General features: G+C 37.1%; 2 protein-coding genes across 4 annotated transcripts in view; one reads left to right on the top strand and one right to left on the bottom strand.

Annotated features, from left to right (window-relative positions):
* The window catches only part of LOC117216808 (peptide-N(4)-(N-acetyl-beta-glucosaminyl)asparagine amidase), a 53,424-nt gene extending 36,306 nt beyond the window's left edge, over positions 1-17,118 (bottom strand). Inside the window, exon 1 of the mRNA XM_033463855.1 lies at positions 16,783-17,118. The gene's annotated coding sequence lies outside the window, so the exon portion shown is untranslated. The remainder of the gene's footprint in view (positions 1-16,782) is intronic.
* On the top strand, positions 66-26,211 carry LOC117216809 (carbonic anhydrase-related protein 10). 3 transcript variants are annotated; one of them, XM_033463857.1, is made up of 10 exons: positions 66-424; positions 5,401-5,512; positions 6,623-6,673; positions 7,511-7,839; positions 12,520-12,615; positions 12,758-12,824; positions 17,164-17,318; positions 24,136-24,264; positions 24,344-24,389; positions 25,323-26,211. In XM_033463857.1, exons 2-10 carry the CDS (start codon positions 5,449-5,451, stop codon positions 25,337-25,339), a joined length of 954 nt encoding a protein of 317 aa, XP_033319748.1. In that variant the 5' UTR covers positions 66-424; positions 5,401-5,448; the 3' UTR covers positions 25,340-26,211. The 3 variants fall into 3 exon arrangements, with proteins under 3 accessions (XP_033319748.1, XP_033319749.1, XP_033319750.1); XM_033463858.1 differs by lacking the exon at positions 66-424 and adding an exon at positions 448-574; XM_033463859.1 differs by lacking the exon at positions 66-424 and adding an exon at positions 867-1,315.
* Positions 26,212-26,534: the final 323 nt, after the last annotated feature.

Genomic DNA, 26,534 nt, shown 5'->3' with positions numbered 1-26,534 from the left:
CCGTCAGCCTCCGGTGCGGCCGACGAGAGATCTAGATGGAGTACGAATCGGGTGGGAGCGCGAGGGTGAGAGAGGGAGAAGGAGGAACGTATACACTGGTCTCGTAGGGCAGTCGTTCCTCCTTCGTCGTTCCTTCGCAAAGGTGCAGACCGCTTTTAACGAGATTATTTCGCACGAGAGGGAAAAAAAGAATTCGAAGTCGACTCGCGACCGTCCCAACGATCGTTCCGACTCTCGTTCAGGAGATACATCGGTGTCTTGGCTCGTTCGGTTGGATACTAGCGGGATCGCGTATCGTACGGTGTCGCTGCTCCCTCGTATTAGCAGTGCAAGTGGTGTGCCGGTGGCTAAGCGAGAGGAGCAGGCGGAAGAAAGGAGGAGGAAGCTACGAGACGATCCTCGTCCTTTTCGTCATCGTGCACGGGTCAGTATCGGCCTGCGGAAACTTCGTTTAACCACTTTTTTTCCAACGGAACCGATATCATAATCCGAGGAACTAAGCTGTACGCGTTCTAGTCCTGGAACAGTGTCTTTTTTTTCCTACTTCGAGGATCTAGATAAGGCTAACCAATTTGTGAGTGTACAAGGGGATAGCCGTTGGCACGCTTCTATTTCTTGATCGACATTTATTGATTGCGGCCAGGAGGTGCCCATAGCCGCCGCGTTTACTCGTCACGCGAAATTTTTGGCCGCACCATCGCGCGTTTTGCCGATCGATTCGCACGCTCGTCCTCCCACCAAGTCTCGCTCGCGGCCGACCCTATACATTCTGTCTCTCTTACCAGTCGTCCACGCTTTTCTCGTTTTAGTGGAAATTCTTTTTTCTTAAGAAACTTTCAAGTCCACATTTGTCATCTTAATGTCGTTTAGAGCTGAACGAGACATCGTCTATGTTAGAAAAAATCGTGGACCAAACTGCGTCTAAGATTAAGACAGACAAGAGACGCGATCCGTGTCCTGAACCGGGAATCGTCTCGATCGAAGCACACGACTCGACGTTTAACCACGACCCTACGATCGATCGTTCGACCGGACAGGACACTCTTACTCGACGTGTATATATGTATATGTCCATACGTGTGCACCTCTAAGTGTACGAGTGTGTGCACGGCTAATGTGTACGGTGCACGAGAGACATATAGTGTTTCCTCGATTCATCCTTCTCGTACGTGTGTCTCATTGGTTCCTTCCTCGTTGGCCATATTCCAAGGGTAGAGAAGAGAACATAGAAGTGATCTATGGGGACGAGTGGGCATAGAAACGGGAAGAAACCGACGGTAGAACCGTGAGTCGAGTCATTGCACTCTGGCTTGGGGTAAGACTTGGCTAATTGTTCCCTTTCGTTGTTTCAAGCGTTTCAGGATCGTTTCACTTGGCGCTCTCTTCGGACTGAAAAGTAAACACCACTAAGAAGGCTGCTTCTTCTTTCTTCGTTTCATTCTCTTTTTTGTCTGTTTGAGTCTTGACGTTGAATCAGAGGAATTAGAGTGACAGGTAGGATTTTTGGCGTGAATCAAGCCTCTCACGGAGACACCAACGAAAATCCTACGGCTCGATAATTGCGTTCGAGTGGCGCAATCGAACGGCAGGACTCGTTTCTGGCTCGCTCGATTAGACACCGTCGACTATCAGGGCCCTCGGTAATAAATCCGACGGGATCAATCGTGATCCGATAGGGTCTAATTAAAGACGAAGCTTGAGATGCTTGAACCCAGAACCAATCCCCGTTCCGTTCCGGTTCGTTTGTTACCGATACGGACTTATCATAAGGTGTGTAAGTTTATACGTAGGTTAGATTATCATTATAAAGAATACAGAAGAATAGGATAGTAATTGAGGGTTTTGAAACTGGTAAATCGTTGATGTCGTCGATGATGACGATCGATAATTGTTTAATACTCATTTATTAGCACAGGATGGATCGTAGTGAGGAGCGTTGATCTTCAATCTTGAATTTTACTTTAAATGCAAGACACATTTTTCTTGGTGCCATTGAAATTTTTTGGATTCTGTTTTTCGTGGTACACATTTCCTCGTCACTTTATTTTATGGCAGTGAAACCTGTTTGTAAAGTTTGGTAATAAGGCGCATGATAAAACGTGTAATATAATTTACGAAGGAATTAACGTGGAAATACCTAAAACATCAAAGTGAGTCAGAATTGATCCAGCCTGTTCAACGGTTAAGTCTTTGCAGTTCTATGTTTAGCTGAACCCGATAATGGATTTCGTTTCATTCTCTTTGCTTTTAGTAAAATATATAAAACTGATATTATTTCGTGCCGAAATTTAATTTAGCAGAATCATAAGAAGTAGTTATGTTCTTATCGTTAATTGGGAAAATTTATAACTAACTTTATAAGTATGAACCAATAATGATAAAACGTTGAATGCAATTTGGATTGCAATGGGTTAATCTTTGTCTGGATCGATTATGACTTAGATAGATCGTATAGGAGGTGTTTCGTATAGGAGGTGTTCTTATTTGGATTCTCGTTTTATTGCCATAAACGAAATATTTCATGCTCGTGACAACAATGTTCAGCGGAAACTGGCTGAGGATTAAACTTCATAGAGTGTAAAACTACCGAGTTTGAGGCTTCTATATTGTAGTAACTATTTAATTTTCACAGTACGTCTTTAACAAGTTCTTCTCTGATGTCTAAGTTTATACAATTAACGTTATGAAGTAGGTTTCGTATTATGGAACGTAATCTTCAACCAATGTGAATGAACGAAAGAAACAAACAGCGATATGTGAATAATTTGCATAATGTAGTTGATTTAATCAATCACATCTCTCTTATATTCTACTTCCCAATTCAGCTAAAGCATTATCTCTTCGGATAATGTTCTTAGTAACATCCCAAATGCAGGAACATTAAACAACTTTTATTGTATTTCATATCATCTGTTTCTATCTCCCTACACATGGAAGTGTCAGTTTGTTTTAATATCTACCGACCTCATACTCTTTTGTCCGCCAGACTACACAAGTTTTCGTTGTAAAATTTCGTTTCCATTTGCTGTGTGTGCTCCGATACATATAATAATACACGTAATAATAGTATTTCTAAGAGAGAAACGCATTTGTTACTAACAGACATTCTGTTCGAAAAACGAAATATTCGAGTAGTAGAACGTTTGGATATTTTATTTTTTAATCACATTGTATTCTATTGTAATCAACGAGGACCATATTCGAATAAGACGCACCTTCTGTCAAATCCTAACGCAGGATTGAATTCTTTTCAGTTGCAGCACTTTTAAAAGCCTTGTGCGATGGAATAGGAGACCATTTATTCCCCCAACTACCTATGATTTTTCGATAATTCGTTAATAGGAGTTCACGTTCGGGTAAGTGAATTCAACTGGTAGGAGTTCATTTAATCAAGCACCGACTAAAGTTTCGCTCAAATAAGTGGAATTTATAGAAACGCAGTACTGCTGTACTGCACATACAGAACTACCACCGCAGCAAATTTTATTTAAATCAACGAATACTACATTCCTTGTCAGAGGGCGGTCGAAAGTGCGGAAGGAACGTTCTTAAACGTTAAGCGAAGTTATACTGCATTGTACTGCGCAGAAATAAGAAGATGTTTAGACGAGGGACTGCTGATCTGTTTGGTTATTTCCGATAGACCCAATACAATTCTAAAGATAATACAAAAATGTAGCAACGCGTGACGATGAGTGACAGAGAACAGCGTATTATTCCTCGATGTAACAGTGTAATATTCCTTGACCCTGTGCTATCCCGTTAACCATCTTCTTATCTCTGCATAGCACATAGTACGAAACTATTACCGCGCCAAATTTCATTAAAACCAACACCTGCATCCAGCGCATCTCTTGTCAGAGAACGATGGAAATCGCGGAAGAAACGTGCCGTAGCCTCCAAGGCGAAAGAAAAACGAGGGGTTATCCAATGAGAGCCGAGTCATCGCACTCACGGAGTACCCTCTTATCTTTCCGGCTGCTGGGTTGTAGGTTAGAGACACTCGGCGTGGATAGCGGCGTCACAGTGAGATCGGATCGATCGATCGACGACGTTTCGAAGGGAGCCTCTACTCGAGTTTTCCTGACCTAAGAACACAGGCCTGGAGTGCCGTAGAACGGGGTGGAGTGGACTCGAACACAGAATGAGCCACCCCTAGTGAAAGAGGGGGCGGGGGACATTCGAGTAAGCCCGCCCCGTTTTCGAGCGCACTTCTCCCTACTTCGACAACGACGATGACTGCAGATTTGTCTTTTCTTTCTTCTCAGAAAGAGGCTCGTGAGCCAGCGGCTCTTATCGACGACGACACGCGTCCTCTCCTTTTCGTTGTCGTTAAGTTAGGTTAGGGTAGGTTAGGTCAGGTTAGGTTAGGTTAGGATAGGTTAGGTTTCATATGAAAGAAGAAGTTTGTTAGAAAGAATATCCGATTGGCTGTTTCAGACAGATACGATACAATCGTTGAGATAAACAAATTTGCTACTGCTCGAGAAATGTTATCTCTATAGATAAAATCGAATGTCGTTGCAGTGGACGATGGTAAATGAAGAAACGGAGTACTGCAGTGCCCGTTTAAATTCCAATCGATCCAACACTTTCGAGATGTTTCAATTCCAAAATGCGAGGCCGCATTATAGTTCTCGTAAAGAAAGCATCAGATGAATGCGAGAAGAAACGAGAAAGACGTAATATATCCTTCAGTTTGCTACGTAAGTTCTATTCGCCAGAGGAAACAAGTAGAATAACCAGATTCGTGTCAGCCAGTAGAATGCTTCTTTTAACCAGACTCTACGTAATGACATATAACTCACTCAACTTTGATTATCACTTGGAAAAAATGGTAAATATTCTCCGATCGTTAATAAATATATGTGTAAAAAAAACCAATACGAAACATCTATATGGTTTCCTTGGAAAAAATATCAAAGGATACGTAAAAATGGCACTTTAAACAAGGCTAGATACTTCCTTAAGTAAACACTACTATATTCCCTTTGTCCCTGTACAGTTCCGCAGGACTTTTCCTCAACAACAGACAGTTGTAGTCCTCAAGTTGCGAATCGGTCGCGTGACGCTGGCTAATTAAAAGTCCCGCTCGCTCTGAGACATTCCTGCGGTGTGCTCGTAGATCGATTGAAGTTGTGGTTTTCGTCGTTATCGTTTCACCATCGAGTAGAGAGAAATTCCCTGTCGTGGCTGCGAAGTTCGTTGCTTTCGTTTCGAGAGTGGTTCACACTACTTGGTGTTTCGATTGATCTTGGACACGATTCTCGAGGGTTAGGAAGATGAGATAACGGGACACGACTCATGGCCATACAGAGAGGGGAGGAAAAGGATATACATATATAGGATGATACACGTGCACTCGGAGGTATCGTGTCCTTTCCTTTTTGTGTTGAATAGAATCGAGCCGAATGATGCCCAATTGACGAAGACCGCGCAGTCCTAGGAATGGCCCCATTCAGTTCCGTCTTCCTGGGCGTCTGGGGAGTGTTCGTGATCGTCCTGATACAAGGTACTAACTGACTTCTTTGTGTTTTTCTATGCTGTTCTATCGCGTTCAGTAGTTCTTAACCTTTGGTAACCGAATTTTTCATTGATGTGATATACGAGTGGCGAGGGAAGAATTAAATAAATAATTATGTATAACCCATTTGGGATCGACGACCCAGATGTTGAGTCATGCGATACGTCTTCTCAGTGGCCGAGGACTTGGTGTTTGGGTCATCGGTAAAGATTGACTCTTGGTGGAAAGGACATAGCGAGGTCATAAATTGAAATATTATTACACCATATGCGTCCTCCACGCATATAGACATCTTTATCCGTGTAAAGGAGCACTGAAGTGAAAACATCTTAAATTTTAGATTGCTAACATTGGCAAATATACAAGCTATTCATTCTGTGAATATAGCAAGAACAGAGTTCTTTGAGAAACATTATATTCTTGTATACATATATATATTTAGCAATTTTATTTAATTTAAATTCTTATGTAACTTTCATTTTATATTTTTTCATAATTATCAATGCAGATTGCTAATTAAATAACTAGAATTTCTGACGTAATTTACTCAATTTACCATGGTTTCTCTTGACAGAAAGATTCAATTTATATATTTACTAATATTTAGTAGATGAAACAAATTCCCATTCAAGTTCCACTTATTCAGTTTCGTTCGTATAAATGTCGAATTGCATAAATATCGACAGTCCAATTGTTACACATATAGAAAATGAAGAAAATAAAACAAGAAAAACTGTAAAGCAAAGATTTTATCTTTCTTTATTTACTGTTATTCCTCGCCGCTATTTTCATGCGCCGTCAAAGAGGAAGAAACAAGTGATGGTTCGTAGACACTGTTTCTTGAAAACGTGTCTGAGAACGGTACGTAGGCAGATTGAAAAAAAAAAGAAGGGAGCCTCTGGTTGAGTGACCTTGAGCGACCAATTGACTCAGAGCCAGACTATAGCAAGAAAGTGTATAATTGAGACGAGTGGCTCGTTATCCGGTGGAGTGTGGTCGAATATCCTTGCCACTTGACTCACCGCAACTAGTTCTAGGTTAAGGACTGCTGTCGCATAAGTGACATCGCGGGGATTCTTGATAATGAACTATTTGCAGAATCTAGGCCCGTCAGCTGGGAGGAATGGTGGACCTATGACGGTATTTCCGGTAAGGAATCCCATGCTCTTATCAATTAATCGAAACACACTCGCATTCTTTAAGTGATCGTTCTCATGAAATTGTTATTCGGTTCTTGTTACAAATAATTTTAAATACAATATTCTTAATAATAATATATATATATATTATAATAATATGATAATAACTTCCACTTGCATAGTTTCTCGCTCACTTACAAGGTCTTAAACATTTTTTTAGGAAGTTTTATATATTTTTCCTTTTCAATTTCGACCGACGAGTGTATTTCTTCTTATTTTCACCATGTACTTACTTATTTTCAATTTTAGAGCTATTATTCTTAGAATTTACTGTCTTTGTTCCTCTACTAGTTCCGTAAGGAACCAGAAGTCATGTTCAAGTTCCCCAAACACGAGAATCCGCCCATGAGCATCCATCCAACAATATGATAAATTACATGTTTCTCCCCGTAGGAATCATTTCTCTTCCAATCTTGTCAAACATTTCCACAACTTTCACCAATTCCATAAGAAACTAGAAACTGTTTTTCTTCCCGCAAGAAGTCACATTGATCTTCCAATGTTACCAAACATTTTCCAATCTATCGAAACCCTCTGAAACACGAGAACTCGTCGAGCCATCGAATGCCCCTTGAAACCTTACGATCTCGTCAAATCGTAAACTCCCTTCAGCGAAATAATTTCACGCCACTCCTCCCCAACAGCCGTGTAGCTGTTAATCCCCAAAGCTTATCGTGCCGGAAAGTTCTTCCGGGGAAGGGGTTATAGTCGGTCTCGAGGGCTGGGCGCGTTAATCGATGCTCGAAAGTCGCGTTCAACGTGTCGTTTAATCGGTTCGGCTTCGAAGGTCCCGGCTTCTGGGGTCTCATCAATCCGGATTGGTGGCTGTGCCACAAGGGCAGACGGCAATCGCCGGTGAATCTGGAGCCATCCAGGCTCCTCTTCGATCCGAACCTGCAACCTCTGCACGTGGACAAGCACAGAGTTGGTGGTGTGTTGGCAAACACTGGCCACAGCGTGGTGTTCGCTGTGGACAACGACACGCGTCATCCTGTGAATATCTCGGGCGGTCCATTGAGTTACCGGTACCAGTTCCACGAGATCCATCTGCATTTTGGATTAGACGATCGAACCGGTAGCGAGCACACTGTGGATGGGCATGCGTTTCCAGCTGAGGTGAGTGTTTTATATTGGACCCACTGTAGTGGGTCTTTATGGCACTGTTCATGGGAATAAATAGTAGTAGAACTTGTTGTGATGCAGGTGTTATTTCTTTTTTTATTTTATTGTTGTTTTCCTAAAAATAAGTAAATACAGGGTATCTCAGTTGAAGAAGAGCATCTAAATATTTTGTTTGTTTTTTGTAACGTGGAACATGTCTATGTCATGATTCGAATGGTTTTAAAAGAGGAATGGTAGAATCGTGGAAGTAGAACCTTTTTGTCTGGTTATTCGTCTGAGATTTTGCGAGGTATTTTTTATTCAGCCGTGTCTTTCCTATTGTATATTGTAGCGGATGAAAAGATGCATTTGAGTTACAAATGAAATCGTGAGACGATAGAATGGAGTTCGCTTATTATTGTCACTTTGGGACTTGCAGTTTTTAATAATAACAATAACTTTACGCAGTCTGATAACATTACAATGAAGATACAAGGTTTTCGCTATGGAAATCAAACGATTGCAACATTTCTACAATTTATGTTTCTCACAAATTGTATATTAAATGCATCAGAAACCTTTACGCTTTTGCTTCGCTTCTGCCATCATATTATTTCCTTGCCCCTGTGTAGTTCCATTAGTCATTTTTTCATATTTTCCTTCGACAACATATTTTGAAAAGATGAAGGGTACGCTTCAGAATAAGATTTATTTACTATCTAAAAATTCTTGCCATACACTCATGTAGAGAATAAAAAGTATGTTTTGGTTAAGAGTAAAATTCGAAAGAAAAGATTCATTTAGTGGGAATTTGCTAAGAATTCTTATCGTTCGTCCCTGAGTATAATTATCACCATTGATAACAATAACCGAGGTTTGATTGCTATAGACGAATTATTTTTAATTAATTTTAAATAAAGTCTTTTGGGACCGATTGTTTATGATAACAATAGCCAATTGATAACATTATTCCGAATTATAATATCCGAACTATATTCCCACAAGATGGTCTGTGATTAATAATTCAAATCTTTTCGTGGTATCTGCCAGGCAGCGTTAATACACTGAACATAAAATTCAATATAGTTTGTGAATTTTGTTTGATGTGGCTGATGAGTACTGGCCACTAATTTGTTGCTATTATTATTAGTCCTCGAATTACGTCAATAATTTAGTAATAGTACGATAAATGCAGATGCACGATAATCATGCATCAATTAGTAATTCGAGATTTCCATATCTCTCTGAATTCGAAGTGGATTCAGAGTGAAATGGGATTCAAATTACCTAGGTAAAGAAAACATGTGGAACTCGGTTCAGGTTTTTCGAATGAATCTGCAATTTCCATATTAGCATTACGAATAGAGGAAATTAGAAAATAATTGAATTTTTGAAAATTTGACAAAATTCGGATTAAGAGATCGTAGAAAGTAAAGTTCGAAAGTTTTTTTTAGAGTAGACAAATGAATACAGTCAAACAAGATCGATAGAATATAAACATAGCTAAAGAGGTCCTACAGCAGACATGTGAATAACTGAAACGTAAAATGAACTCAGTCGTGTATTTTTAAAGGATGAACGCTTGATTAAGATCGAAATACACCTAGAATCAGAGATAAAAATTTCTAAACCAAAGAATAGTAGATTTAATCTAAAATAAAATCGACGCAGGCGTTTGCAAAAATAGAGAACAAAGTACGACAAAGTTACCTTAATATTAAATCAACAATAAATTCCAAACAACAGAAGCGTGGCAAAAACGCTAGATACTATAAAGGAAACAATAGAAAATAGAGCCTACAAAAGAGTTCTTTGACGAAAGAATAAAACGCAAAACTAAATGAACAGAAATGTTTCCCGAAAATAATATTAAATCATCAGCAAATTTTTATAAAATGAAGCCTTGCTAAAATATATATATATATATATATATATATATATATAAATAACATGAAATGAAACTCAAGACTTAATTAGATCAAAGAATAAAAGATCTCCGAAATATAACAGGTATTTCGCCAAATTAGAAACAGAAATATAAAAGAAGTAAGACATGTAACCTAACATTACATCGACAAAGAATTTAAAGAAACGAGAACAAGATGAAAGCTCGAGAATTAACAGGAAGTGAAGTTTCAAAGAAAGTTGTTATACGAAGGAATACACAATTTACTGGAAAATCAAATCAACAGGGATGTTTCACTTCACAAAAACAGGAAGAGAAATAAAAAGTGAGAGGTAGACATCGACGTCGCCTTGAAAAGCTGCAACATCGACTTCTCTGTTCCAATAACTGGTCTTCGCTAATCTCATGGATCAAGTGGCCAAGACTATCGGCCTCTATCAGAAAGCCTAGCCTCCTGGACATCCGATTATCGATCTTTCTTCGATACGTATCCGTCTATCTGCAGATTCTTATACTCGCCGATTACAGCACGACTTTTATTCACTTGATCACGTAACTGGAACTGATTAACGTGAAAGCACCGCCCTCTATCTTTTTTTCTTCTTCTCTTTCTTTCCTCTTTTATTTTTTTTTTTTTTTTCTCATTCCACGTTCGAAGTATTAATCTTCGAACTGGGTCAGAACTAGCGAACTAGGTTACCGGTATAGACTCGCGATATACGTGCGGCCCGCGAAAACGTATAGCTTTTAACAGTTTGCGGGTTCCTGTTACATCGACGTTGGGAAAGTTGGTCGACACGGAATTTGAAAAAATTATAAAACTTTGCTAATATGGCGGCCGGTTTATTCGCGTGACGAGACGACCATTCCTCCACCACTTTTAGTGATAGGCTCAAGTATACTACTAGCTCATAAGTATTCAGACATTCTGGTAAACTTATAATAATGGTAAGGTTTGGCCAGATTAAGCGTATACGGATTAGTATTTCTCGAATTATTGAAAACGCGAAAGAATATTTTAAACACAGGATATCTAATTTTCTGATAGGAACTAATGAAATATTTGGGTTATTCTAATTATAAATCAGATTAAGAAGGATCTTTTAAATTGATGCAAAAGCTTCTCTCACGCTAATACAATTGTGTGATAATATTTTACTAAACATACTCGAAGCAGTATAGTAACTAATAAAATAGTCTGATGTTAGCGATGAATAGTCTTTTATATAGTCTGATGACATTATAAAAATTTAACGAGTATTGCTTCTGATTGCTAGTTCATCATTCGTTTCTACACATTTGTAAAATTTATATACCGTTACTACGATTGATCAAAATATCCGGATATTTCTGAGCTTGATTTCGTCTCTATCCTCAGCATCATCGTCGTTTCTTCGTCGACGAATTTGGCGAAAACGTGCGATCATTTCAGCCGGATGATTAACGTTTTATTAATTTTGCAAATTTGTTTGTTGAAAAGCGTCGAGAGAATTTCCAAAATTTCATTGTTCCGGTTATTTTCGCGGAATATTTCGTGGCAAATTCGCTCGAGGCGAGACGAAAATCAACCATGGAAACGACGAAATTCCTTCTTTTTTATTATAAAATGTTCGATGCGGTGAGAGTAGAATAATCTGCGATAGATAACATTGAAAAGACTATATATATATATATAGTTTTTTTCTATCACGTATGTCGCGTGAAATGAAATAAAATCAGACAATGAAAGGTTGATTCGCGTTCACGATGGCACTTCGTTCGTCTGCATTCATTTTAATTTGTGCTTTTCGATCGAACTTTCGCCGTGTTAAAGAAAAAAAGAAATCACTCGCTGGATTATTCATTAGAAATTCATCAGTGGGTAAAGGGTTTTTGAACGGCGCAGGCTTAAGTGGAACAAATCCTCTTAAAACTTGTTGCCAGCTTAAATTGTTTAAGTCCGCATCCATATTCCTTTAAAAGTAAACGAACCCTTTGAAGATTATCTTTGGTGATTCTTCAAAATATTTAACCCTTTAATATTTTAAAAGTCCATAAAGCTACGTACATAAATGCTTCGTCATTCCGTTTATTGCTGGTAACCTTTTGTCTGACCGATAGACGACTTAAACTACTCACAGTCTCTGTCTGATCGCTTGCGTCTCAAACTACTTACAACTAGAAGCGCCATCACGTTATTCCTATTTACCAATAGTTCACTGCATTATTCGTCTTCATTATTTTCTAATAAATCACTATACTATTAATTTTTTACGCAAATTTATTTTACATCAAAATATTCAGACTTCCAGTTACTTGAAAACTCCACCATTCGATCTGCCTGGCCATATCCCTTTTATTCAAACTCTCCAGAAGCTCTATTTGATCGTACGCACCTTAAACTTCTTAAAACCTACACCGCCGTGCTACCTGCATCTACATACCAACGATGCACTATTATTTATCTTCTACGCATCACTCTTCATTTTTCCTATCTTCCAGCAATTTGTTACGTTACTTATCTTTTACGCAAGCTTTATAAGCCATAACCTTTCACCGCTTGGAAGCCTTGCTATTGCTCTGGCAAAGCATACGAGCTACTTAAAAGTTCCATGAAATCAAGAAAATTGATCACCCTATTCATTATTGAGAAGCCTGATTTTCGTATTGAGAAGTTCAATTTGTCTATTTAATCGACTATATGAAAGTTAAGCGAAATCGCAGCTACTCGATATGATACAAACATCACAACTTGTCTTACTCGCAGCTATCGCTACTAATCCAATTTCCTAATTTCTGTTTGAAAACAGTTGCAGATATTCGGCTTCAACTCGCAACTATACAACAACTTCTCGGACGCGTTGCAGCGGGCGCAGGGGATCGTGGCGGTGTCCCTTCTCCTCCAGGTACATGTCTAATCTCTCACAGGCCACAGGCCCGCTTACGTATTATTTTTCACGGGCCATTCTGCGAAAGATCGGCTAAACGTAAAACGATCGCGGTAAGCGATAACCGATAGATACAGCCTGTGTGCTGGTTGGCTTTCAGGTTGGAGACCTTTCGAACCCGGAGCTGCGAATATTCACCGAACAGCTGGATAAGATCAGATACGGAGGTGAGACCGTCAGTAATTTAATACACCCGACCGGACTCGAATTTCTCGAGGAAATCGAGTTTCCACGCGCTGCTTCGCGATACACAGTGCGAAGGGTGTGCCTGGAATATGTTTGATCGAAATCCACGATACGTTTCACGCATATTCTATGCACATACATACGTGAGTTCCTTCTAAATATGGTACTTTAATTAACAGGCATCCTGTTAATTGAATAATTAAGAGGAACTTGCATATGAACATTCACAAGCCAAAGTGGTTAGGCTGGTGTTGTTGAAATTTTTCACATTTCAGTGTCAAAGTGCTTGAAAAGATCGATGCTTATCTTGCGTATTTTCATTAATTTTCTATAAATTTCGTTTTATGGAGTTTACCGGTTTGACAAATAAGTGGTTCATACATAAATTGCTTCTTTCAAATTGCTTTTAAATTGGCTCGTTTTACGAGATTATTCAACTTTCACGAGGCAAAGGTTATACACGGTATTTTCAATCTTTCCAGCCGAACTGCAAATTTAATTACTTTATAAGTTACATCCACGTATTATTACCCTATCAACCTATATGAACGATTTCATTTTTAAATTTCATTATCGCGAAAAATCGTTTCAGTTCGTTTTATCGGGGAAAAAAAAAAAAAAAAAGAAGAAAAATATTCAACGCTCGTGACAACCAGAATCTCCACACTTTCGCTGCACGAAAGTTAATTCGTGAATATCGATTTATTTTTTCATTAAGATAATTCGTGAAATAGACTCAATCAGTTCGATTAAACCATTTTGGGTACACCCTGTAGGATACTTTAATCCAATTGAATACGCAATTACGATCAAATCGAATATGTTATTCAATTATACATTTGAATTGACACTTTTGCAGCTGGTAATTTATTTTTCAAGCTATAAGTCAATAGCTGGTTGTCGCGTTATTAGTAGAAATAATATATATTTTAATTTGTAAAAATACATTTTACTCCTTTTACATATTCATAATTAGAAACTTATCACCAAAAGATTTGTAATGAAAATAATAAATTTGAAAAAAAAAGATAAAAAGGTGAATATATTTATAAAACTTTCAAGTTCGTTTATAGTTTCATATCGTTTTCTTATATCTCTGTTATCTTCCAAAATTACGCCAGTTGCAACCAGCTGTGGCTTATGAAAAGACGTAATTTTACGTCAGCCACTGCGAATGTGTCAATAGAACAAAAAAAAAGTTAATTAAGAGAGGTTCATAAAGGTGACTCGCAAAAAACAGATTTTAATTACTTTTCAACAGCAAAGACCGTCCATGATCGTGTATGATACTTGAAAACAAATTTCATAACTTTCTATTTTAATTTCACATTATATATCGAAGATAAATTTAATATGTTTAATGTCTATTTGTCATTAACATTAGATTACGGCCAGATGAATTTTTAAACGAAAGTTTTTCTACCTACTTAAAGTTACACATTGAAAATAAGAACTTTAAATCAATCCCCGTGCATTATTGATCTTTTGTTTTCGCCTTCGGAAATTTTATAAACATTCCATTATATCGATAAGCAGAATATAAATAAAAATTACTTTGATTCGAGTAAATTACACTTGGAAAATATAATGCTATTCGCAGAATAATTTTGTAGATTCGTACTCATTTATTATACACATATACAGTGATGGACAAAAGAATGCAAGTAATACAAAATGTCACTAGAATATTACGAAACGGAGTTGTATTTAACAAGAGCTACGAATAGATACAATGCATGCTGCTATATAAATTACTTTCATCAATACGGCAAAAAATGTCTAATAGAGAAATTACCAATGCTCATACACAAGCACCAATTTTAGTAGCAATTTTATGCTTTGTTTTATCCAGCATTGTAAATGTATAAGTGAATGGACCATAACAAAAAAGAGTTAAAAAAGGGACGAGGAATCTTTAAAAATTAAATTGTATGTTAATAACCAAAACGATTTCAGCTATTAAATCCTACTTTATCGTCGCATTCTCGTTTCAAATTGTTCCTCGTATAATCACCAGTTTAAGTCGTCGTTCTCAACGACGGCCACGTTAATTGCAAACTAATTGATTCCGATTGCCGAGAAAAAGGCATCTTTTCCGGTGAAACACGTCAAACGAAAACAGTAATGCGAATTGAAAATAGAAGGGGAGAGGACTCTTCTCTGGGGGTGCATCAGCTAATTAAGGATATTGCTTGCTCCAAATAAAATCAGACGGAGTAAACGATCGCTATCGACGTCGAAAGAGGATTTTTTCACCGATTATTTGCACGTGATATCGATGGCCGACTAGCACACACCATTTGCATAATTAGCTCGTCCTTGATCGAAAAAATTTATTGTACCGAAAGTAAATATATGTAATTTCGGGCAATCAACTAGTTAAGGATCGGCATATTTTAAACCATTTTCTTAGAAATTTTAATTAATTTCCTACATCGAAGCATGTTTTACCATTGAGATTATATAAATAGATCATCTCGAAGATTTGCAGAATATTTTCTTCATTATTATTGCTTTTTTTCATTTTATGAAATTTCTATAAATATATTCATTTCTTTCATTTAATATATACATTAATACTATGATACGAACTATCCTTTTCCAATTAGAAAAAGTTTATGCAATTCTACAATTATTCTACAAATATTATCTATATTCTAATACATTTTTTGTATCTCGATAAAATCGATATGAAAGTTATTTTATTATGCATTTTTTAAATAAGAATTTCACATTATTTAACTGCTTTGTCCTTAATAGGTTAATCCTTTGTGTATTATGAATACACACGTTTCAAATCAAAATACACATTTCATTCATTTCACATGATTTCATAAAATCGAAAAATGATAGCTTCAATAATAAAACGTGTATTGATTACCTGACATTTCTGTTCTTCGTTTTAGAAAGTTAGTAATATAATAATAGAAAGTATAAATACGGGAATTTTGTATAATTAATCCTTTGTGTGCTATTGACCCACGCGTTTCGAACAAAGATGCGCGTTCAACGAACGTTATTTAATTTTACATCATACAAAGTTAAAAGAATAACTTCGTTACGCGTGTCATAGTTAATTGACATTTTGTACAGCACGCGAAGCAGGAATAGCATGGGTATACACCTCAAATTCTAAATAATTAACCCTTTATACGGTACGGACGCGTATATCGATTCGATGAATTTCATGAGCATCGCATATAGCTTTATAACCTCGTCACTCTGTCACATCCGTGTTTGACGAATAGTGGAAAAGCGAGTGTTATGTATTTTACCTGATTTTATATATTACCGCATTAAAAAGAATAATTTAAATATACGTGTAATAAATTGATTGATACCTTGATCAGCATGTAAAATCGTAATAGGTATTACGCTGGCAATAATAGCGATCGCGTGGCACACAGTATCACGTCGTGTATAGGAAGTATTGTAGGTTAGAATATTCAGCTCACAAAGGATTAATCGTAGGAATTAATATTCACAGACTAAAACAGCCAAATATAATACTTACTTTATTTCTTTATCTTTAACGGTTTCTCAATGGTATACGGATATCATAGTCAGTTTTATAAAGATTCCAAGTTAAATACAACAACGACCTACATAAAACGTTTAAATAATACGAAACGTTGAACGATTCTACGCTAAACATAAAGAACCACACAAACATTCAATCGATGTAAATATCATAAAAGAAATTATATACTAAATACAAAAATATGCATGGGTATTCGATACAAACGTAATCTCGTAAGATGATAGCGCTTACTATTTCCTTATTATAAATAGTATTTCACTCGTATCGCAGGGAATTTCACAAAGACTCAACGCTATGAACGAACATTCAATCGACACGAACGTCGAATCTAACCTCAAATATAACTTCAGCAGAAACAAAGTCAGAGATTACCCGATAACAAACGGAAAGTGAATTACCTTTAATCTCTTCTTGCAAAAGCTCAGAAATCCTTTCTAAACTAGAATCTCTCACGTAAGAATAAAATTCACGCGCATAAGTATGTACCTCCAGAAAAGCTACGCGAAGTATCGGTTTCGCGATTCACAATCGAAGTAAACGCTCGAGACGCTCTCTGGATCAATGCTGTTTTCATGGTATTATCGATCGAGAGCGCGCCGCGGGCTTCTTTGAATATTTCTTTCGGCCATTAACGACACGAAGTACACAGAGTACATATAAAAGTGTAATATCAGGCGTTAGAGGCGCATGTTAAGGAACGCCAATGCTAATTGGGGTACGTATGCGCGTCACGGTGGCTGTCGGATCGTCATGTTATCGATCGAACCGATTGCACGCAGGCCAGGCGATGGAGATTAAACGTTTCGTGGTACGAGAACTGCTGCCGGACACGAAATATTACATGACGTACGACGGCTCCATCACGATGCCGGCCTGCCACGAGACTACCACGTGGATCATCCTGAACAAGCCGATATACATCACAAAGCAGCAGGTGAGGATGAAATTTTCATTGAATATGCGTATATATGTGTGTGCACATTCGCTCGCATGGTATCGAACATAATGGTTTGGTGATTTTTTTTCTAAAAGTTTCCTAATTGTTACCATATGCAATTTTAACCACTTTAAGACTTGCAATATGTTGTAAGGTAACTTATACAATGTTACTAGTGAATTGTCATAATGTTTGCGATATTATTGACGTTTAGTGGAACGTATTCTAGTTTTAAAATTACAATTTTAATTAAAACGACTATATCTTATATTACATTATATAAAATTATGCACATTGAATTGAGAATAGCGACATCAAGACGCAGTCGTTGAATATCGACCATCACATAGCGCCATTGCGGATAGGAATTACATTGATCCAACTTTGAAGTTTCCATAGCTGGCTATGCAGCTTCTGCTGATCTTCGTTCTCTATGACTACGAACAAGGGTTAATTTGCTACTGTTGAATGACCGGCTTCAAGTTAGCCAGAGGAGGTTTAGGTTCTCTGCAGTTCGATTGTTGAAGCATGCGGTGAATATGTTCTCAGCGATGTTACGATAACCTTTGAGTGGCGGAAATACTTGATTGGTTGTTGTTCGACTTATTAATCGAGTGAAATTAAGTCGGTCAAAATGTTATGTCGGTCACTTCGTCGATAACGACAACGAAAAATTCATCGAAACATTTATTATTCTCAATTAGTATCTGATAAAATATCAATACAATTTTTAATCAAAATTATATCAATTATGTAAAGTAGAATAATAGTAATTTTGAATAATTCTCGATGCTTGTACTTATCGCTCTTTCTCTCTGGTTCTTTTTCAATTTCTCAACAATTGAAAGACTTGCAGTCCCGGTATCTAGAACCTTATTTCGTTTCTGCGGTCGTCACTGATGAGGCCCGCATTTGGAGCTCCGACAATTTGAAGAATCGTAGTAACTCACGCACGAAAGCAGTTTCTGATGTTCTTTTAACGATTTCACGTGGCCAACAGCGGGCGTAATCTCGCGCGCCACGTAGCACGCACAGACCAAGAAAATTGGTTTACGTGAGTTCCTTATCACGCTTTGATGTCTTAATGTATTTTTTTTCTTTTTTCTTTTCATTCTTCCTTCCCATTCTTTCCCCTTTTTAATTTTCTTTTCAGAATGGCTGATTTGGCAAGTTAAGGCGGTGAATTACAAAGTAAAGATTCGGTTTCGAAGCTACTCATTAAGGGTTATATAGCGAGGCGGGCAGAGTTTAATGGACAGTTCCGTGTCGTTGATCATTTTTTCCTTTAATTCGATCATAGCGTAGGAAATTCAGTTAGCTGGCAGTTCGTTGCGATACGCCAGCTAAATATATAAATATACACCTATACTGTTTATATGGTATTTGTGAGTTTGTATATTTGTGAAATTATTCCATATTTTCTCGGAAGAAATATTCTAAATTAATCAATATCAATTAAGTTACTCATCCTAAGTGTTTAAAATAAGAAGAAATTTCTCAACACAGTAACTTCAACTTAGCTAAAACGAAACTTTGAATTCATTTCAATTACGAGGATAAAAAGTAATAGCTCTCTAGGAAGCTTAAAAAACCATTAAAAGTTATTTTATTAAAATGAAAGAAAAAAATGGACATCAAAATTCGAGAATGGCAATGAGGCATAAAAACTTTCTTATTCAGTTCGTAAGAAAGTAGGAAAAACTCGTTTTGAACTTCAATCCTTTGCTAGTTTTCCTTCAAACATTACAGGAAATTTGATTAAAACAAGATTGCAATACAAAAATCTAAAAACCTTAACAGAGTTTACTCGAAAAATTCACTTCCAACGTATTAGTACACCACTTGCCTCGCAGTTGTTCGTCATTCTCGATCGGGGCAGCGACGCGACAGCCGATCTCAATTGCGTACAGTGCATAATTTTTCAAAACGGGCAGTCGACTCATCGTTTTCATTCGCTGCATAATAGATCTATCTGTCTGCGGATCAATCAGCCAAATGGATCGTTTATCACGATTCTCCCTCTCCGTTTCTGTCTGTCTATCTGTCTGTCTCTCCCCTGCTCTGTCTTTCAAAAAGTCGGGAAAAACTTGATCCCTTTTCCGTGTCTCGCGTGTTCCCGCCGTCAGATTCGTATTTTAATATTACCGGCCAGCGAATCGGTAATCGATGCATCGCGTATTATCATCGAGAAACTCGTTCGTATCGATATGCAGAACGATACGAAGCCTTTGAAAAGGAGAGGGAGAGAAGGAAAAAAGAGCGAGAGAAAAGGAAAAAAAACAAACGCGTGCAAACAACGTCTGAGACGCGAATAAAATGGATCGAGGTCTATTGACTTGCTGACGGAAACGTCGCTTTGCCGGTCGAACGATTCCGTATTGAGCTCTTTAAAGGGAGAATTAATCTCGATACGCCGGTGTACGAGATATGATTTTAATTCCAGTGCCTCGGATAGAGCGCTCGATATGATCGATATAAAAATGCGCTTTGTTACCGAGCAAAGTGGAAGAATCGGTCAACGAACGTGAAACTCGTTTTTTAATTTAAGAGAAATGGTTATCTGGGTGACGGGGGTAAATTGTATTTAGAGTAGGGTAATTTTGGTGATTAAAGTAACGCGTGTATTTATTAGATTAAGTGATAAAGGGGAACATTAGATAGAAAAAGTTCTTTGAATAATAGTATATTTTTGAATAATTTTTGCATAGATGGAGATTAATTTTTTCTTTTTTTTTTTTTTAGTGGAATGATCAACTATGGATGATCAAGTATCTATAAGAGGAAGTTTCATATAAAGAATTGAATAATTAGATAAAAAATTGTATGTGGAGGTTAATTTTATTTATTCTTTTTATGGAATGTTTAATTTCAGATAAATCACCTTTTTAAGTATAGAAGGAAATGTTATTTAGACAAAAAAATATATGTTTCTTCGCAAATCAATATTAACTATATCTTCATTGAATATTTTTATTACTAATGAAGTGTCTAAATTTGATTGATCAAATTCTATACAAAGCCGAAAACGCAATTTTTTTATTCTTCATTTTCGTCTTATTTCAGCGTCAAGAAACACCACTTAAATTATGTTGAAACACCCTGTAGAATATCAAAATTTGTGCACGAAAATACCGAGATATATTTATTCTAAAATTGATCTAATTGTTCTAAATTATTAATCGAATTATGCTACAAATAGCTTATATACCTAGCGATTTTAATATTCTATTACTTTCATTATGAAACGTGTTTCAAATAGCGCTGAGTATTTTGGTTTTAAATGTTAAATAGAAGATGTTCATGCAAATTCATGTCTTCTATATATCAATATAACTGAAAAAATGGAATTCCCAAAAACATTAGAATAATCACAGGCATTTACACAACAATTAAAAAAATATGATAAAATTGGACGCTCGAGAACCGCATACGATAGCATCAAATTTAAGCTGCTACCCTAATCCTTTTTCACCTTGATTACGTTTTCTATCCCGGAAATCTTCTTGAATATATAACAATAAAAAGATCAAGAGAATAAATAGAGAACAATGCAATCGATCGATACTCCCAAGCCATTGTACGGCTGTAGACAAAAGGAAAAGATATGACAACCCATAGCTTCGTGTAATAATAACAAATTTAATTTGCTGTCCCTTCGACCAATTCCACACCCTCGTAAAAGCTAAATACTGAAAAAGAAACCACGAAAACCATAAAAAAATGCAATCAATATTCGATCGTTTAACCGTAAATAAAAATCAAAGCTAGAATGAAAAAAAGAAGGGACTAAAGAGGAACGATGGAAAAACTGGATGTCGAAAGTTTCGTGGCGAAACTAATTTATTCGCGGCGATATCGAGGAGAGGACGACCGCGCGTTGATCGATGATTTAACAGCCACTTTTCGCGGGATGATTTACGTATCCACAGAGGGTGGCGGCGATGCATTTTAATAAATTTATCGGGGACAGCGCCGGTGGCGTGCGAGAAATTATACTTGCTAAAACAGAGGGCCGAGATTACGTGGCTAGTATTTTTCGGGGCAAGTTACCCAGGGGGCGACATCAAAGGGATGCAAAATAACCGAGCACACAAACAAACGACACACGTACAGGGAAGAACCCACATGCACGCAGCGTATTGCTCGTTACACCGAAAAAAATCCAACCAGGAAAACCACCGGTGCACACGGTGTATCGAATATTCTAGTAAGCTTATCCCGGCCTCGTGGCCCTCCATTAGAGCGAAAAGAGCGTCCCGTGATGTCGACGCGTCGATTATTAGCCCACTTTTTCCAGCTCACATTTTCGAGCCTGATATTTCTAACGAGGTGACATCGTCCGGAATATTTTCATTTTTCCTCGTACAGATGTACATATTTATATATTATATATACATAATTATAATACGTAGCAATAAATTTAATAATTGTAAAGCGTAATATATATTTATTCTTTAATAATTGAAATAAATCTTAATTTAGATGTGTGATAGGGAAACAAAAATGTTATTACGATAGAATTTTTGGATAATGGGATAATCACTTTTCTGATATGGAATTTTATTTATTCACATGCGGATTAAGGTTAATATTTAAGGAACCCATATTTTTTTAGGATTTATAATATGTAATTTAACATATAATTTAACTGCATATAGTTACATTCTTTTCGTACTTCGAGCCATCGAAGTCCTTTTCCGAATGCTCGGTCGAATAAAGGAAAGAATACGTTCTATATGAACACTAGTAAAATGCGTACATATTTGAAACATGAAAAGGCATCTGTTCCTGGGAAATATCACGTTTAAGTGATAGAGCATTTGGATAATATTAATGTTATTATTATTTTTATATTATTATTATAGAATGTTCGAATATCAAGATATTCGGATAAGGGGAGCTCTACTGTATCAGGTTGTCCGAAAAGTATCTTTCGTTTTATAAGGTGATAATAGATGCACAACACACCGTTTGTTTTATATTATTTTATTGAGTTATACAGGGTGGTTGGTAACTGGTGGTACAAGCGGAAAGGGGGTGATTCTACGCGAAAAAAGAAGTCGAAAATATAGAATAAAAATTTTTCGTTCGAGGCTTTGTTTTCGAGAAAATCGACTTTGAATTTTAGCTCGGTACGCGTGCACTTTATCATGTCTCGTTATAACGGACCTCACTGTAGATCGTTGTCTCGATGGAAAAATATAAAAAAAAATAAAAAAAAATTTTTTATTTTATATTTTCGACTTCTTTTTTCGCGTAGAATCACCCCCTTTCCGCTTGTACCACCAATTACCAACCACCCTGTATATGCTCCATTTAGTTCTATTAGTACAAAACGGATCATGCATAACTCAATAAATACAACTTAATACATAGTGATATTCTTGCGTATATTTTATAGAATAAGGGCGAAAATTTGTTCAGAATAGGTATAGGGAAAATTTGTTCAGAATGAATACCTTGACAACATATTCCAAGGTCGTTGAAATCGGTGAGATGTGCCCCATCATAAATAATTATCATCAAACTTGGTATTTTATATTTCAGTAAAACGAACTCTAAAAGTTCGTAATTGGGTATGAATTTTAACAAACTTTTTTATTAAACTAATTGCAATTTTCTCCGACTGGATAATCAAACGAGGTTAAACAGGAGTTTGAAATATGGGAAGGACGAGCAGGTGTTGTAATGGAATATTCCTGTCAAAAGTCAAAGAGCTGATACGTATAACTGCTGTTGTGTAGCACAGGCATCGAGGACCTTAACTTTCAAGCTATTAAGCTGTTAGGAGGGAAAGGTCGTCTCGAAAGAGCAGAATGCAAAAGCGATAAGAACAAGATCGTCGGTGTTGTAGTTTCTCAAAATTGATAAATCGATAAATCAATATCTATAATAGGCGTTCTGTAGTAAATGCTAGTAGCTTGTTGGCTCACGGAGACTGTTTGGGCCATTAAGCCATTATAAAATGCAAAGACGATAAAGAACAGGGTGTCGTATTTACTTCATTTTCGCCAGCCGATAATTCGTACAAAATTAATCAGATTAGTTCGCACTCTACTTTTATTAAAAAGGTTAATGGAACGTTATTATTTCAAGCGTGTTACTTGAGGCGCAACATTCCTGAAATTTCGATTCTGTCGCAGATTCTTTAATAATTCATTAAACACGTTAATGTATAATATTATCGTTTTAGCGAAACTTTCATTAATTTTCTATTACTCTTATTGAAAATGTCTGCTTTCTGATTAACAGATTGTATTAATTCAATCGAACAGAAACGTACTCTTTGATATATTGCAATAATATTTTGTAGGAAGTATACCAAAATTTTGTTATTTTTTATATCCATTAAAGATAAAACTTATGTTAGTCCAAAATTACAATCTCCCCCTCATTTCAATTAAAAATATTTTACTGCTAAAAATCAAACAAATCACCTGCACGACATCTATTAAAATGCTTAACTTTCAAAGTATTCGTGGGAACGATCGAAACATCGAAAGTTTAAAATTACGATCCCAGCCTCATATTTCAATCTCCCGTTCTTCGATAAAATAATCCAATTGAAAGTAACTCGATCGACAAAAAAAGAATCAAACACATCAATCTCCGTCGCTAAAAAAAATCAAACGAATCAATCTGCACGATCGCCGTTAAAAACCTCAACTTTCAAAGCTTTCAGGTTATTAATCTTTCACTCGAGCAAAAACCAAAGAAAAAAAAAAAAAGAAAGAATACAAAGCCTGGAAAAAGAAGAAAGCAAAGACGCGAGGGGATAAAACAAGGAAAGTGATATTGACTCGATTCGTTGCAGCTTCTCGCGCTGCGACAATTGATGCAAGGGGACAAGGATCATCCGAACGCGCCGCTTGGGAATAATTTCAGACCGCCCCAACCGCTTCATCATCGTCCCGTTCGAACGAACATCGACTTCAACATTCAGGTAACGCTTTTCCCGTATACGAGTTCCTTCAACCGTGCGATAACCCGTTATAATTGTCTGGAAACTTTTTCCTCTTCAGGGACCGAAGAACTGTCCGACGATGAATAGGGACATATACTACAAAGGTATGAAAAGCTGGTTGCCGCCTCGGTTCCACGTGAAATGGGAAAAGTTCGTTCGGATACAAAGCTGGAACGACTGTTGCGCCAGTTGTCCACCGACTAATTTTCTGCGGCTCTCTGTTGGGCAAAAATGGCCATCGAGTTGGATGTTTTGTTTCCAGTTACTGATAACAGGTGTTGATGGGAATGGTAATGGTAGAATACTGGGAACGTGCTGGCACATTAAATGTACCGGTTACTGTGCAACTTTCTGCTAACAGTAGGCTATGAATAAAATGGCACGCAAGCTAATCAGAATTGTAATGTGTGAAACAACAGATGGCGGTAGTAGATAATCTTTTCTTATGAGAGGAGCTTGATACTCTAGAGCATATTATAAAAATCGCAGAATCGGTTCTTCTCTGATTTAGTAACAAAAAATGGTTGTTATTACGTATGATTAATTGATTATCTATCAGCATAATCCTTAGGCGTTCTAAAAAATTGTGTCTATTGGTACAGAAATTTTGGCAAAAGATAATCCTTGTTATTAATTAGCTGTTTATGTACCATCAGAATCTTTAGGACTCTCGAAAAGTTATATTCATTGGCATACCAAATATCAATTAACATAGTGACAGAGAACGATTACTCTTATCAAGTTTCATTAATTTATCATGATCATAATCCTTAAGAACTTGAAAACAACAGGATTAGCAATATAGGCTTATGACTTTCACGAACCAAAACACGAGTAAAATATGTATGTAGCTTCCATATACAATTTTTCTAGATCAAACCATTCTCCTCAACAAATTGAATCCATCACCCTTCTGGCTTTTGTATTCCAATGAACTTGACCTAATTTACATACGAATAGATCGTGAATTTAATAATAGAAGCTGACCAAAATCATTTCGATAAAGACTCTTAACGTTATTTTTATATTTGTTGCAGCCAACAGCTGGAAATAACCCCGTAGCGAGTTATAGCAGCGGCTGGAGGTGTACTACGCTTTCCCTGGGACAAGCTGGAGCCACGCAGTTAGCAGGATAAAAACCCACTGACATATCAATTAATGAGCGCGACCAGTGGTCATCGTGTCGATCGGATCGAGCAGAGGCCATCGTGGCGCGTATCGTTGAAAGGAAGAGCGAGAGAGAGAGAGAGAGAGAGAGAGAACGCGCGGAAGCGAGTGAACGAGCAAGAGAGAAAGAGAGAACGAACGTGTGAAATAGAAAAGAGAAGCCAGAATGACGCGAAGAAGAGCGTGAAAGATTAACAAAAAAAAAAAAAAAGAAAAATGCTTCGTTGTACTATTAGACGTGAATTGCCAAGTATGTTTCCAGTAACGAGAAAACAAGAAAAAGAAACACAAGAATACACAGATTACACAGAGACAGGTACACAGAGAGACATATACAGAAGATATACCTATATATAGATTACAATTTAGCGGAGATAAGGTTTAAAAAAACGTAAGATTAACACAAGATATATTATTATACGTATATCGATCAACTATCGAAAAAAAAGCTATGACTATCGTGGCCTGTGTTGGGGTCGTTGACGACTACGATGATCGTGACGATAATGATAGGTACGGGGATAGAAACGAAAGACACGAGAATTCTATATGTATAAAAGAAATGAAGGAAAAAAAAAAGAAAAACTAAAGATTCGCGCGTGATGGAAATTCGCGCCTTATACGCCCACTCATACCGCCACCTGCATATACATAAAACATACAACATACATGCATACATGCATACATACTTAACATGTACACACACATATCGAGCGAAAGTTTATACTATATTCTTGTAATAAAATGCTGAAAAACGTAGACGGAAATAACGACATCGAAACCCTACCTTCCGTGTGAACACGTTCAACAACGCGAGTAATCCCACCAATCTGTTCCACATCCTTTTATCTCGCGCGCTTTGTCTTCTCACGTGGGATTCCCCACGAGTCTTACACTGTAGCGCCACTGCGGTGCTATCTCTACGGCGCCGGCTGAAACCTTCAAGTTACTACTCGTGTCTCACACGCAAACCGATAAATTAGAGATCTACTACGTAAACAGAGGTAAGTCGAACCAACAATAGAGAAATAAACTTCGTGACTCAAAAAATATCCTAGTTCCATCACTGTTTCTCATTGGCT

The sequence above is a fragment of the Bombus bifarius genome, unplaced genomic scaffold, assembly GCF_011952205.1.
Source record: "Bombus bifarius isolate JDL3187 unplaced genomic scaffold, Bbif_JDL3187 scf7180000007973, whole genome shotgun sequence".
Taxonomy (NCBI): domain Eukaryota; kingdom Metazoa; phylum Arthropoda; class Insecta; order Hymenoptera; family Apidae; genus Bombus; species Bombus bifarius.
This window is presented reverse-complemented; position numbering and strand designations above follow the sequence as displayed.